Source organism: Geospiza fortis, unplaced genomic scaffold (genome assembly GCF_000277835.1).
Source record: "Geospiza fortis unplaced genomic scaffold, GeoFor_1.0 scaffold206, whole genome shotgun sequence".
NCBI lineage: Eukaryota > Metazoa > Chordata > Aves > Passeriformes > Thraupidae > Geospiza > Geospiza fortis.
The window spans coordinates 7175507-7189196 of NW_005054311.1; the positions used below are offsets into that span (position 1 = coordinate 7175507).

Genomic DNA, 13690 nt, shown 5'->3' on the forward strand with positions numbered 1-13690 from the left:
ACCAGAGGGTTGTTATGCCATCCAGAGGGACCCTGAGCAGCTGGAGCTGGGCTGACAGGAAGCTCAGGCAGATCAACAAGGGCAAGTGCCAAGTCCTGCATCCAGAGAAGAAAAAGCACGAGGGCATGCTGGGGGCTGGCTAGCCAGGAAGAACACTGGCAGGAAAGGGCCTAGTGGACAGCAAGCTGAAGATGAGCCAGCAAAGGCTGACAGCATCCTGGGCTGCACAAGGAGGAGTGCTCACAGCAGGCTCCTCTCAGCACCAGTAGAGCCATTCCTGGAATGCTGTGTCAAGTTCTGGACTGCACAGTACAAGAGACATGGGCATATGAAGGGCCATGAAAATTACAATGGTACTAGAGCATCTCTCCTATGAGAAAAGGCTGGGAAAGCTGGAACTGTTCAGCCTCAAGAGGAAATCTCATCACTGTGTATAAATACTTGAGATGAAGGTGCAAAGAGGGAGCTGTTTTCAGTGGTGCCCAGTGCCAGGACAAGAGGCAACAGCACAACGGAAGCAGGAGATACTTTGACCCTGGAGATTTTCAAAAGCCATTCGACATGGTCCCAGACAACCTCCTCTGGGACTTGAGCAGGGGTTAAGAAAGGCATAGGCCCCTCCCAACCTCAACCATTCTGTGATCCGGAAAAAGCCTCTTTACTTAAATGGTTCCTTAAGGAACAAGTTAACAGTTAAGGAGGTCTTTATAATACCCAGTGCATTAAACTAAATTTAAAATGGTATGAGATAGGTAAGTTATTAAATACATTTACAGAAAATGAAACAGTAACTAAAATCCCACCTTCTATTTCAAAAAAAGGCCATTTGGTAACAAATTCAAAGGCATACAACTTATAGAACAAAAAACCATACCAATTAGAGGCTCTTCTCTTCTGGGATCATTCATAAAATCCTTCAGACAGGTTATGTAGCCTGTGAATGATCTCTTCACTGAAGTAAAAAATACACATAAAGAGACATTACACATTATATAGTTTACACATAATGTCTATGATATTAAAGGAGTTTCTAATGGGAGATTAATGGTGACAAAATTCATCTGCACTCTGAAATGCATAAGGAAAACAGGCAAGACCTCAGTCCCCCAAAGAAAAACTTTCCAACACTTTCTCTTCCATAATGATTTTATACACAAGGATTTAATGTCACTAAGAAAAGAAGCAAATAAGCAAAACAAGACTTCTAACACAATTCAGTTTACTGAGGAAAGGCATGAAGTTCACATACATAGCATGTCCCAGACTATGTCAGTTCTCATGAAAAAAAAAGAAAGCCATCAACCTCCTCCTCCCATCAAAAGCCTAACACTCATACAGCGTTCTGGGACTGCTTGTTTGGAGTCTGAAGTTCAAGAGTTATACTGCCTTAAGGCTAACAAAAACCACAATTTTCACTAATACAGCAAATACCTTTTGAGCTCTGGGCAGCCCAAAGGCTGCACAAACGCACTCAGTATATTACTGAGTCTGAACTAGCAGTCTTTCAATCAGGGCTCTATCTTGCTCCTCACTGAGTTTTAATAGCCTGCTTTTTGCTCTGCCTAAAACACTTCTAAAGCATCCCTGCTCAGCTTAGAATACCAGCAGAGTTCAGCTAAAACAACATGCAAAACAATCTCAAGGAGACATTAAGTGTATTCAAATGTTGGGCATTATAAAAGACCATGATGAAGTGTTAAAAAGCATATTTTTAATCTGCAAAAAAAAAGTGCAGAACTAGAATTCATCTACCTAATTACATCTAACTGACCAATGAATCATGTAAGAGTAATTAACACTGCTAGTTTCTTCAAATCAGAGCAAACAAGTAGAAATATCACAAGCATGGAACTGTTACTGTATTCTTTCCCACTAGGATGTCAGGTTATGGCTAAAAAAAACCCAAAAAACTTCACAAGAAGACGTAATTTTCATATTCATCCTTAAATATTCATGCCATTAGAAATACGCCTGTGCTACTATCAAGTCAAACTCCAGAGCTGAACACAAAGAAAAACTTCACTACGTTGCACCATTTAGATAAAAAACCTCTTGCAATATAACAGTGCTACAAAATACCTTGTGGGACACCTCCTGCCACAGCAACAATATGGCCCACTTTCACCAAAAGTTCACAGTCTTCTTAAAATCTATGTTTTGGTGGGGTTTTTTTCCACCTGAGGTGAGAGTCAACATGTAACAAGCTGGTGCCCAGTAATTCATCTCCACAGACAGACTTTCCTTAAATGCATGAATTTGTGTGCCTGTGCAGCAGCTCAGTGTGAGCTGGTTATTCCCAAGCTGACAGAGAACGGCATGTGATCTTTTGGACTTAATATGGAAAGATGCATGCAGAAAAAAGCTACAGGTCTGGTCAAGGTAACAGCCATTTTCTTCTTGTTTGCTAACACACAACTAAATACTTTTGTCTTAGTGTCACCTTAATAGCAAGCAACCCATGCTGTTCTTGGTTTATATGCTTTTGGTTTGTCATATTTTCACTGTACTCTGAGCATGCTGCAAATTTTTTTATTGAAAACTTCACCAACTAAAAAAATACTAGCTAGATTCATTACGATATTGTCAGATAATCATGAAGACAGAAACTATGTCTCAAGTTTGAAAGTTTTTCCATAAAAATACTTGTAACTTCTTATTCTCTTAAGATCTTTTTTTTACCTAAATTAACCAATGCACAGAAGAAAAGCAATGGTCCCAATGTCTGGCAGCTTGCATTGCTTCTTCCCAGACCATAATCAAAACACCCGATTTAGTCACCACTGAAATAAAACCACTGATTTCAAAGCTGCATCAGAAAAAGGCATCATTTATATTCCGGTACCTCGTCTGAGCACTCGGTACTTCATCGGAACTTGGATTAGAGCTGAAGAACCTAGGATAAGAGTTTGACAGTCAGATTACTTCTTCTCATTTGCTTTTATTAAGTACTTAGTAGATCATTGACACACACTACAGAATTGAACAACTAACTTCATTTTGCAGTTTAATATAGGCTCAGTATTCCATCTTGATAGTTTTCTTTTTTAGCTTCATTGCTCTAAGTCTCCCATTCCACTCCCCTTCTCCAACAACACAAAATACCAAATACACAAATGTCACAGGAACCAGAATATTCAATGCTTATTTGATTTTTAAGTGCTTTTCATATTGGGATACTTATTTTAATTATTTTAACTATTCAGTATCATGCTCAACAATCAATCTGTGTTCCAGATATCCAACAAAAGCTTCTGGTCTAAACATTCAGAGCTGAAGCACAGTCCCAGACACAATTAATATAGTCATTAAACTACATCTTCTTTTACACAGGGGTCTGTATCTATTCCTAACCACTCAGAGCTTCAAAGTGAATGTTAAGGTGTGAACTTACACTCCTGTTGGAATTTCTCCCTTGCCCTTCTCTCCCTCAAATCCACAGACACACACAAACCACAGTGCTTTAATGACGTTGTCAATGTTTTGTAAGTCACAACAATCAAGATTAAAATAAGGTGATACATTACTACGCATTTGATGGAAAAAGTGAAAGTTAAATTATTAATTATTTGCACACATAGTTCCTAATTTTGAAGTAATAAACTTTTCTACAGTCATGGCAAACAAAACGTGTTGCATACATATTTTTTTTCCTCTTTCTGCATAAAACAGGGAATTAAGAGATAGGTATCAAAGCTGTAAATCAAATAAAATCAAGGTTACAAACATTTTGCAAACAACTCTCCAATATTAATATAATGGAAGGGGTATGGGAAAGCATATCTCCCTTGATTTCTTAAAAAAAATTATGCATATTTTTCAGTTAAAAGCTTCAAAGTATCTGGTAGCAAGAAGATGCCCAGGCATTTTCCAATTAGAACAATTACTTAATGTCAGAATTGTTCAATTAGTGTCTGAAGCTCAAGTTAAGATTCCAGGTCCAGCATGTGCAGACATGGCCAAATGTTGTATGATACAAATAGGCTTATGTGAGAAAGTGCTTTATTTAGTTTACTTCTAGGAACAAAGTGAATTTACAGAGAATTGCACCAGAAGCAGTTCTCAGCACATTCTGCCTTAATGTGGTTAGTTTACAAATATGGTCAAGCTGAAAATCAAGTTGTGATAGCTGCTGCTGTCACCAAAGGTAGCAGATTGGGGGATTGAATTTTTTTTAATTACACAAAAGAAAAAGCATGAAGTAAAGATCATTGCTGCCCACAAATGTTTAACAAAGCAGTTTTGATCTTGAAGACTCTCCCATTCAGCAGCAGCATGTTTCCAGGCTAACATTTAATTCACACTTACTAGCCACGTAGCTTTGTAATGCTATCAATAATATATTTCTTAAGCATCTCAAAACCAAACCAAAATAGTATGTTCTCTAAAGCATACCAGACTGATCAATGAGCCGAAAATCAGCTGGTTTGCCAGGCTCAAAGGGAAACAATCAACAAAGCATCCTCCTGGTGTCCAGTAAGCAGCAGAATCCCCCAAAGAGCAAATTCCAGGGTCCACAATGCCCAGGGATGCATCCCCAGCCAGGTTACAGATGTTGACATTCATAAAACACCCTCAGAAAATTCATAGGCAACAGTAATTTAGGGGATACAACTGATGCCACAGCTTCAGCTGAGTGGGACCTTGGGAACACTGAGATACTGCACAGGCAGTCACTGCAGAATATCTTATCCCCCATTATCTGAGACCTGTAAGGATGACTACTATCACTCCTGTTCAGTTCAAGGGGGATGTAGAGGGGGGCCCAGCAAAATGGCAAATAATTTATGAGAACAGGCTTGGGAGCTGGACTTGTTTAGACTGGTAGAGATGAAGAGGAGACATAATAGCATGGATACCTGAACAGCAGCAACAAAATGTCAGCCCTGTGGGAACCTGACAGAAGCATTAAAAAGTAGCAGCCAGGAATAGTTGCTTCATGTGCAAAGATTAGATATTAGGATAAAATTCCTCTTTGAACAGAGGAGCAACTGCAGACTGATATTAAACACAGGCAGAAGACACTCTGCCTGTCAACACATTCAAGGATTCAGCAAGAAAGTGATGATCCAGCACTGGTTGTAGCCTTGCTTCAATCAGGAAGTTAGGAAATCACCTAATCAGTCTCAGGAAATCTCTTCCACCTGATTATTTTATTTAGTAAGAACTAGGTTCCAAATACTAGCTATGTACATGAATAAACAAAAAAACCCAACCAAAGCAACTCCCCAAAAAACCCTTTCCTTTCAATATTGAATTACAGAGCGCTGAACATACAAAAGGCGGAGAACAAAGAAACATCTGTTTATGTATTTGTAATGCACACACATTCCTAACGACTGCCAGAAATGTAACAGCCATGTTTCAAAACAAAAAGGCAGTTTCAGACACTGTCAATTCAGCTACTCAGCAGCAACAAGGATGTCCCAAGCTCAGCACCAGATTCCCTTTTGAGTATAAAAGGGAAGTGAAGGGGAAACAAACACGCCAGATTCCACCATGTCAAGAACTCCCCAAGACAAAAGTAGTAAGGGTGTTGAAATAGTGTTCCACCTTATACTTCTATTATTATGGCTTCTGAAACATTTTCTCTTTTAGTCTGTAAGTCAGAATAGAATTTCCAGGCTTTTCCTTGAAGACTCAGCAGTAGATATACATCCAAAAAACACACCCCTATCCATGTTTAACACATACTGAGCATGGAGGGACATGTTAAAACATATCAATTTCTTAACATATTAAGCTGAAATACTGATCAGGATACTGCTAAGTTTATCACTGGTGAACATAAGGCAGAATCCACCACATCTGTGCCTTCACTGGAGGAAGAACTTGTCTTCAGTGCTGTTTAGCAACTGCAGCTTATCTTCAGACTGGAATCCTCTCCTCAACTCCATGTTTTACAGAACAACCATAATGAAGCTTTCTTTACTCATGGTGGAATTTACAGGTTTTAAGTTGAAGGGTATAGATACAGATTAGTAGATCCAGCAGCTAAAACATACAACATCCCTTATTACACTTTCCATTTGTATTGCTATAAAGAGCAGGACAAGCTACTTCTGCATCATACTGTAATGCAAGAAAAATTCCACAGGCTGTACAAATAAATTAATTAATCCACTCCTCTGTGCCATATTCATTTCACCATTAAGCCCTTTCTTCATAAAGGGCTTTAACAGGGCTCATACTCTGTATTATGCCTCTTGCCTGAGCTAATAGTAGTAAACCAGTGCATTTTGCTACTGCCCAGTAAATGTTTGCCTATGTGTATATTGGCATTGCCCCATCATTTAGTGCCTCTTGCTCAAAGCAAAAAGCTTTCAAAACTTTTCTATTTTGGCCAACAGACCCCAAGAAAAAAAAAAAAGCAATGTTCATTCTCCTCCACTCCTTATCCCTGAATACATGGGCAACTGCCTTAAAAAAGGGCTGAAAGAAGTATTCCATCTGTCCAATTACATGACTGTACAAAGGAATCACACGACTGAAATTCATGTACTCAGCTGTGCTTTGACTTAACACTTAGTAAAGCCTCAGAGCTTCAGCATCTTCTATTTCCACATCTTCCATTATGTTGCTTTCCTCTGAACTGCTGAAGGAAAAAAAACACCCAAGCCAAACCAACCCAATATATCCAATTCTGTCATTACCACAAAAATAGCTTGTGGATAGTTTTGCCATACGGAAACTCACACAGTAATGTGATGAAGTCACCTTTCTCAGAGAAAGTGGAACTCTTCCAAAAACAAACACCTGGAATCAGATGCATTTCCTTGCTTAATTGACTTTGAAGTCAACATGGTTGTACAGTCACACAGGTTACATACACTCATCACTTCTGGATTATCAAGTAACTTTTGGTGGGTTCAGAAAGGATACATGGCATATCCCATTTGGAAATACTCAGAATCCAAATACTTTGTCTTTTTAAATTTTTGTTTACAAATGGCAGGTGTTTGTTTAACAAGGGAGGTGTTCTCCCTACTGACAAAAGAACTTTTTAAAATTCTGCAGCAAGGAAGAAAATGCAGATATTGGTGTAAAACATTCTAAATATGTCAAGCCTCATCCTCTCAAGTACCTTTTCCTTTTTAGACAGTGTACATTTCAGATACTTGTCAGGTATCATCCTGAATTATTTCCAAGAAAACTCATCCTTCACTTTCACATCATTTTTTCCCTGGCTCTTTGAACTCCAGCTCTGTGAACATGCTGTCACATTTCAATCTCACTGGAACATTTGATAGCATGAACATTAGAACAAGATTGCAGATCCAGCAACAACAACAAAAGCATCTCAATAATTTATATACTGAAATTAAATTAGATTCAAACTTTACATAGTGCACCTAATTTAAAAAAATTCATACTTTCCATGCGCATTCACAAAACTTTACTACTAAATTTAATAATTTTTGTTCATGCTTACCTCAGAGGTCTACAAACAGTTAAAAAACCCCCAACTATTTAAAATGAAAAAAGAAAGGCTAGATAAATTCATCATTATACTTTTGTATCAAGGACAGAGCACAATGAATTTACTGGATCTGCTGGATCTTGAAGGAGAATTATATATATAATTGGTAATATGTCCATGGGAGAGTTCAAGAAGATCTACACACATACTGACTACATAATTCAGCATTGTAGTTCCCAACACCTCTGAAAAGTTACTTAAGAAAAAAGCCTTTCTACTTGTAAAAAAACCTAAAGCAGCACAACTGAAATGTACAAATAAATTTCATCAGACCAAATTTCAGCCTCTTTGGACAAATAAACCCTACCAGTGGCTTGCAAGTTGACCTTCCACATCTTGATCTTCAGTGAACCAGAATGCAATAGACAATAGAATAAAGGAGACATCAATAGTATTAATAATAGTTTTTTATTAGAAGTAAGTTTCTGATAGCTTCAAAATTATTCCTGAGGCAGAGAACTTTCTAGGTAAAAACATATCTTGCAATGCTTCTGACATGTGGTACCCTGTGATGTTGAGACTCCTCCAGAGGTCACAGCTAACTTGCTTACCAAAGCTTCTAAATTCTTCACTTCATTAATTAGGTATTTTGACTTCTTGTTCTGCAGGACACATCCCAGTTGAAAGATTCCAAGTCATAACATTTCCAAAGATACAGTACTTGTAGCATACACACATTCTTAACCTATGGATTAATTCTTAATTCTCCATGGAACACAGAGACTGTAGTACATACAGGACTGTTTTCTAAAGCCATAGGTATTTGCAACAGGTTCCTGCACTGCACCACTCTTTTCCCAGCCTTGCTTCCACAACTTCTGTCCTCTTATTCAAGTTCACTTTCTGCCACATGCATCCCATACATTATTCCTCCAAAACCAGATTTTATGATCTTGAAGAAAGAACCTCTTCACTTAATGAGTATTACTTTTAATGATCATTTCTGACACAAAATTCAAAGAAATCTGTAGAAAGTGTCTTCCACTAAAAGCCCTTGACCAGAGCCACATAAATCTGTTCTTGTTGCTCAGGTGTAAATACAATTTTGTAGCACTTGAATCCACTGGACTTTGAGAAGACTTGAAAGTTTCCACAACTCCTCAAATTCTGTGAGAGGGCTCCGTTACCACACAGCAGTCACAGGTGACTGAGGCAAAATCTCATGACTGTTTTCACACTTGAATGACATGTCTTGCACTAATTCCCTCATCAGCACAAAACCCTGAGAGCAGCTAATGAAGCTCAGTCTCTTAGGAAAGGGCTCTGACCACCATTTTCCCAGATCTTTCTTGTGTGTTGATTCTTCAGGGTGCAGCAAGTGGTGAGCTCAGCCTGCAGCACTTCCCTCAGTACAGGACTGACACCGTCACTCTTCCCTGCGCAGATGTGTGTCTTCAGGCACCTCTGATCACCATGGTTCAAAAAGGCTGAGAGGTTCAAAAGACACTGGGGAACAGATGATAAAGGTGGAATGTAAGCCTTGTTTCTTCAGAGAACAGGCCAAGAAGATAAAGTAGAAGTGAAACGCTTGTTTCGTGTGTGACTGACTATAACCATTTGGTTTTTAATAATCTCATTGATTTTTATCAGTATTCCCACATCTGCTTACACCTCTGCTTCCTGTATGTCATCATAAGTAGCTTTACAACAAGATTTTCATTTTCACTGTGAGCAAAGTATATACCACATTTCCACCCTTTCACCACAACTTCTACTTTCATTGACATGACAGTCTGGATTCACATTCTCAGTTTCTGGGGAAAAGACACCCCAACAACTGAATTCACCTTGAATACATCTTTGCTCCTCCAATTCCCTACAATAAAGAGAGGCAGAACATTCCTGTGATGCAGCCAAGCAGCTTTAGCACTGGTAGAGCTGCATCTGCAACAGTGTCAGTCTGCTGATTTAGCTTCTCAGCATTCTGCTTGAAACTCAGCAGTGAGTGCATCAAGCTGACAGACAAGTAGGAGACAATTTAGCCTGAGAAGGTGAGAAACTAAAACACTGACTATACATCCCTCCACTAGACAGACACATAAATATTTGTATGTGAAAAGGCATAAGTAAGGTTTCATACTCTAAAACAATTCTTTGTCAGCAGTTCACTAGACAAAGAAGAATGTTCAGCATATAAAGAGAAACACAGTTAGAGACATATCAACTGGCAAATGCAAATACCTGAACTATTAGAAAAGCAACAAAACAGTAAATCCCCAAGCAATATCTATCCTAGGAGGCTGGAAGAAAAAAGTATTATACTTACAATAGAGATTCCTGCGTCTCATGGCTTTCTCTTGCTTTAATTATGAAGATGCAAGTCATCCCAAAATAGAATAAGAAAAATAAATTAATGTGCTGCATCATTTGAAGGAAAAATCCAGCACTTCCAGAGAAGCCTTTGCAGACGAATTTCATTACAGGCCAAAATTTCCATTGCCAAACAGGAAAAATTAGAGCCTTCATCATTGTCTGCAAAAGCTGGAAGTACCGACAGAGTTGTACTTACAGTTAACACAAGGCTACTTTCAAGAAAACCCTGTTATATAGTGAAGTTTTAAGGGATGATTATGGCTTGAAACACATCTGAACGATGCCAGGAAAACCTAAAGTATGATTACAGCTCCTAAGTTTTCAGAAGGTGTAGTTTCAACAACAACAACAGAATCTTATGCCAAAAGGAAAAACTAACTGAATGCAGCTCCCCCACTATTTTTAGAGTGGATTTGGTTAAACCTTAAGGCTAGCCAAATCTCAGGTGAGATTATTCATATCATGAAGAGCAGGAAAAGTGTCTTTCACTGGCTGAATCCAGAACAGACGATTGGTTTTTGGCAGAATCTAAAGAAAAGAACAACTTAATTTTCCATTTAATAGCTAAAGCAATCCTGACTCATTTTGACAATTTTCTGGCAAGTAAACACAAACTTGTCATTTACAAGAATGAAACAATAGTGTGATCATTCTACCACTACAGCAGCTGTCTGTCCAGAGCAGTCCACAGAGTTAAGTGCTGTATTTTCAATATTCAGTGGCATGGAAGAGATGCTGGACATGGGTGTGGCAATTCAACAGGAAGCAAGACTGATAAAACAGTTAATTGTCTGAGAAGCCAATTAGCTGTACTTTCGCGACAGCTATAAAATAAGGAAGTTACCTAAGTCCTGGTATTGCCACAGGCAGTGGATGGTTTTGTATAAATTCAACAGGATTTCATAAGCTTAGTAATACAGACACAGTGTTCCTCTCAGTTATGCTGTTCCAAGTGCTTTTGTTACTCATTCTCCAGTTTTACAACAAACAGCTGCTAATACCAAGTTTTCAGACAAGCACAGAAAATATTAGCAACTGTAAGCTGGTGTTTAAAGAGAATTTCGTCCTGACTATTTTCAGACAATCAACTTTGACTGCACCTGGTTTACTGCTTTTGTTAATATCAGAAATGCAGTTTCACAACTGAAGCTAAAAGGGTCCATTTTACTTGTGATCCCTGCTACTAGATCAGGAATTAAGATTCTCGCACATTAGGTGAGAAACTTATTCTCTGTTCTGGTTCAGGGATTGTAACAGCTGTTTTTGAGCTAAGACTGTAAAAAGTTAGAGTAACTTTTGGCAAAGTGTCTAACTTTGAGAAGCCAAAACTCAAAAACTTCTGGTTTTAAGGGTTCAAACCACCTGGGCACATGGTAGTCTGTATGAGCTACTGCATAAAGTAGTTGCCTACACAACTGAAGTTCACAGGTTATTTAACAGAACACTTTCAATTGCATAGTTAAGTATTATATGAACATAATTTAGTTTTTCTTAAACATATACCATCTTTAAATATATCAGTTAGATATACAAGGATATGCATGGAAATTCTACTTATTTTAATTCTTCAAGGTCATAATAAGCAAATCAAGTTCTGGGGTTTTGTTTGTCTTCTGTTTGGTTTTTCCCCTCAAAAGAAATCTCCACAATTAAAGTTTCTCTGTGGAGAAACAGAACTAACAGAAGATATGCTGCAGAACACAATGGCATGCTCTTTGGGACCAAATATAAACAATCCAACAGCAACGTAATTTTCCTGTAACTAGCTACATTAGCATTCCAAGTATCAACACAAATATGTACGACTGAAATGTTTAAACAGCAATGGTTGATTTTACTGCCACAAAAAGGAAAGAAAGGTTGCCTGCACATCAGGTATTTCAACCACAGGTTCTGATGTGCAACAATCAGCAGTGAGAGACAGAAGAAACAAGAACACTGAAATGATAAAGACAAAGGCTAACACCTCTCTTCACAGATTTGAACATTACTTGTTTCTGAAGAGCCTGTAGAGTCTTGAATACAGATTTTTCTCTTTCTAGGACATGGCAGGCATTTCTACCTATCTAACTCCAGACTTGAAGGGGGGCGAGGAAACTTGAATCTTTGATAGAACCAGAACAATCTTCATCTGTGTTCCAAACACAGTTCACAAAATAAGCAGTGCTCTTCTGCTGATGCCATACCTGTGAAGGGCTGATCAAAACACATGGAAAAAAGATGTTCCACTCTAGGATCTCCCTAGCAAACTGAGCTATAAAACTAAAGCATACTTACAAAATAAGAATAAATTATATCACATACAACCATATTCCAGGTAGGTACACCGCAGGTGTATTTTATTTGGGGACCGTTGTCCCAAAAAACCTAGATTTCTCCTCAGCTGTGGAAAAAACCAAAAAGGCCAAACGAACCCATCTTTCATGCATGATATCCCCCACTACTCTCACAGGCTTAGCTAAATTAAAAGCATTAGTAAACGAATATAAATGTTGTTTCCTAAACATTTTACTATAATGGCTAAAACTAAAATTCAACTGTTTTTCAAAGTATCCAATACCAACCAACTCCAATTTTCAGAGCCATGAATTATACACACATCTACGAATATTTTGGCTAATGCACTTTCTACAACTTCCCATCCCATTAGTACCTGTTGTGCAATGAAGCCACAAGACCCCACCATTATGCTACTATGCAGAGGTCATACAGCACTCAACGCACAAGGTACACACAGCCTTGGCTGGGATTGTGTGATCATCCCAGCCACACAATCCTTGGGCCATCGGCACCCTTTTGACAAGGGTCTGCCCTTATGAACTAACAGCACTAGAAAAAATTGGAGATAAAACAAAGGTATGGAGAAACAACCTAAATAAGTATCTTATGTACCTATTCAAAATCCCGATTAACCAGACTATCCAGGCGGAAAAAAAGAAAAAAATAAGAGATAAAATAGCCATGTACACTGAAGGTCAAATGAAGTACTCTCACAAATCTGTCAGACAGCCAAGCTTTACTACTGCAGCTATTCAAAAGAACACATTTTACTCTGAATAGCTATAGGAAACGCAGGCCAATTTTATATATGTATCACATGTTTACATTTGTTTCTTAATGACTGTCCTTCTGCCAAAGGGCTTTTTCTTGCATTTTGGAACACCTTCCAGCAGCAGACAAGCAGAGTATCTTTAACAATGCCATTTTAAAAGCAAATGGGAAACTGATATAAAAAAAGCAATCTGACTGAAGTCATAAAAAATGGCTGACGGATTGGTCAGGCTAGTACTGTGGTTTAGGAAAAGAACTACTACCTTCTCTTCATTTTGTTATGTTGTCAGAACATCCTCTGCTATTAGTTTGAACAGGAACTCCTCCAGTCTAAGAGCTATTCACTATCTACACCTACCCTGTATTCAGTGGAAACATAGGCTCAGGACTTTTATAGCTATTCCAAACCTAGTGGTACAAAACCCTGAAATCAACTTATGAGTTCTCATCTTTTTCCACCAAAGCACACAACAGATTTCATCATTTAAAGAAAGAAATTGGAGATAACTGAAAAGAATGATGATATGAGCTTGGAGAGTTACTCCTACAGCAATGCAGCTGTGTGACTGACCAAGACTCCACACCCAATAAAAATCCAGTTTTCAACCTGCCCACTCCTGTTTGCTTTCAGCTCAAAGACTTCACTGACACAAGAAACTGGGAGATTTAGCCCAGCATACATCCAAGTGTGAAACAGAAGGAAAACTGTATGCAGATTTTCTAAGAAAATAAATGCTGGGTTTCCTACTTTTGAAGGGAAAACCAGCAATAATTAGATTGCTAAGAGGGTTAGCTAAGGAAAAAAAAATAGAAACAACCACAAAATCAAAGGAATTCTTTACATCAGCA

The 13690-nt window shown here is 38.3% G+C and overlaps 1 protein-coding gene across 3 annotated transcripts in view; it reads right to left on the reverse strand.

Moving 5' to 3' along the window:
- The window catches only part of LOC102045622, a 28428-nt gene that overhangs the window by 12402 nt on the left and 2336 nt on the right, over window positions 1–13690 (reverse strand). For 2 of the 3 annotated variants that reach the window (XM_031055659.1, XM_031055660.1), the window contains exons 3-5: window positions 9744–9777; window positions 2843–2893; window positions 875–952 (exon numbers count right to left, since the gene is read on the reverse strand). In XM_031055659.1, coding sequence (XP_030911519.1) covers window positions 875–952; window positions 2843–2893; window positions 9744–9777 — 163 coding nt within the window. The remainder of the gene's footprint in view (window positions 1–874; window positions 953–2842; window positions 2894–9743; window positions 9778–13690) is intronic. The other variant, XM_005419335.2, reaches the window with a different exon arrangement.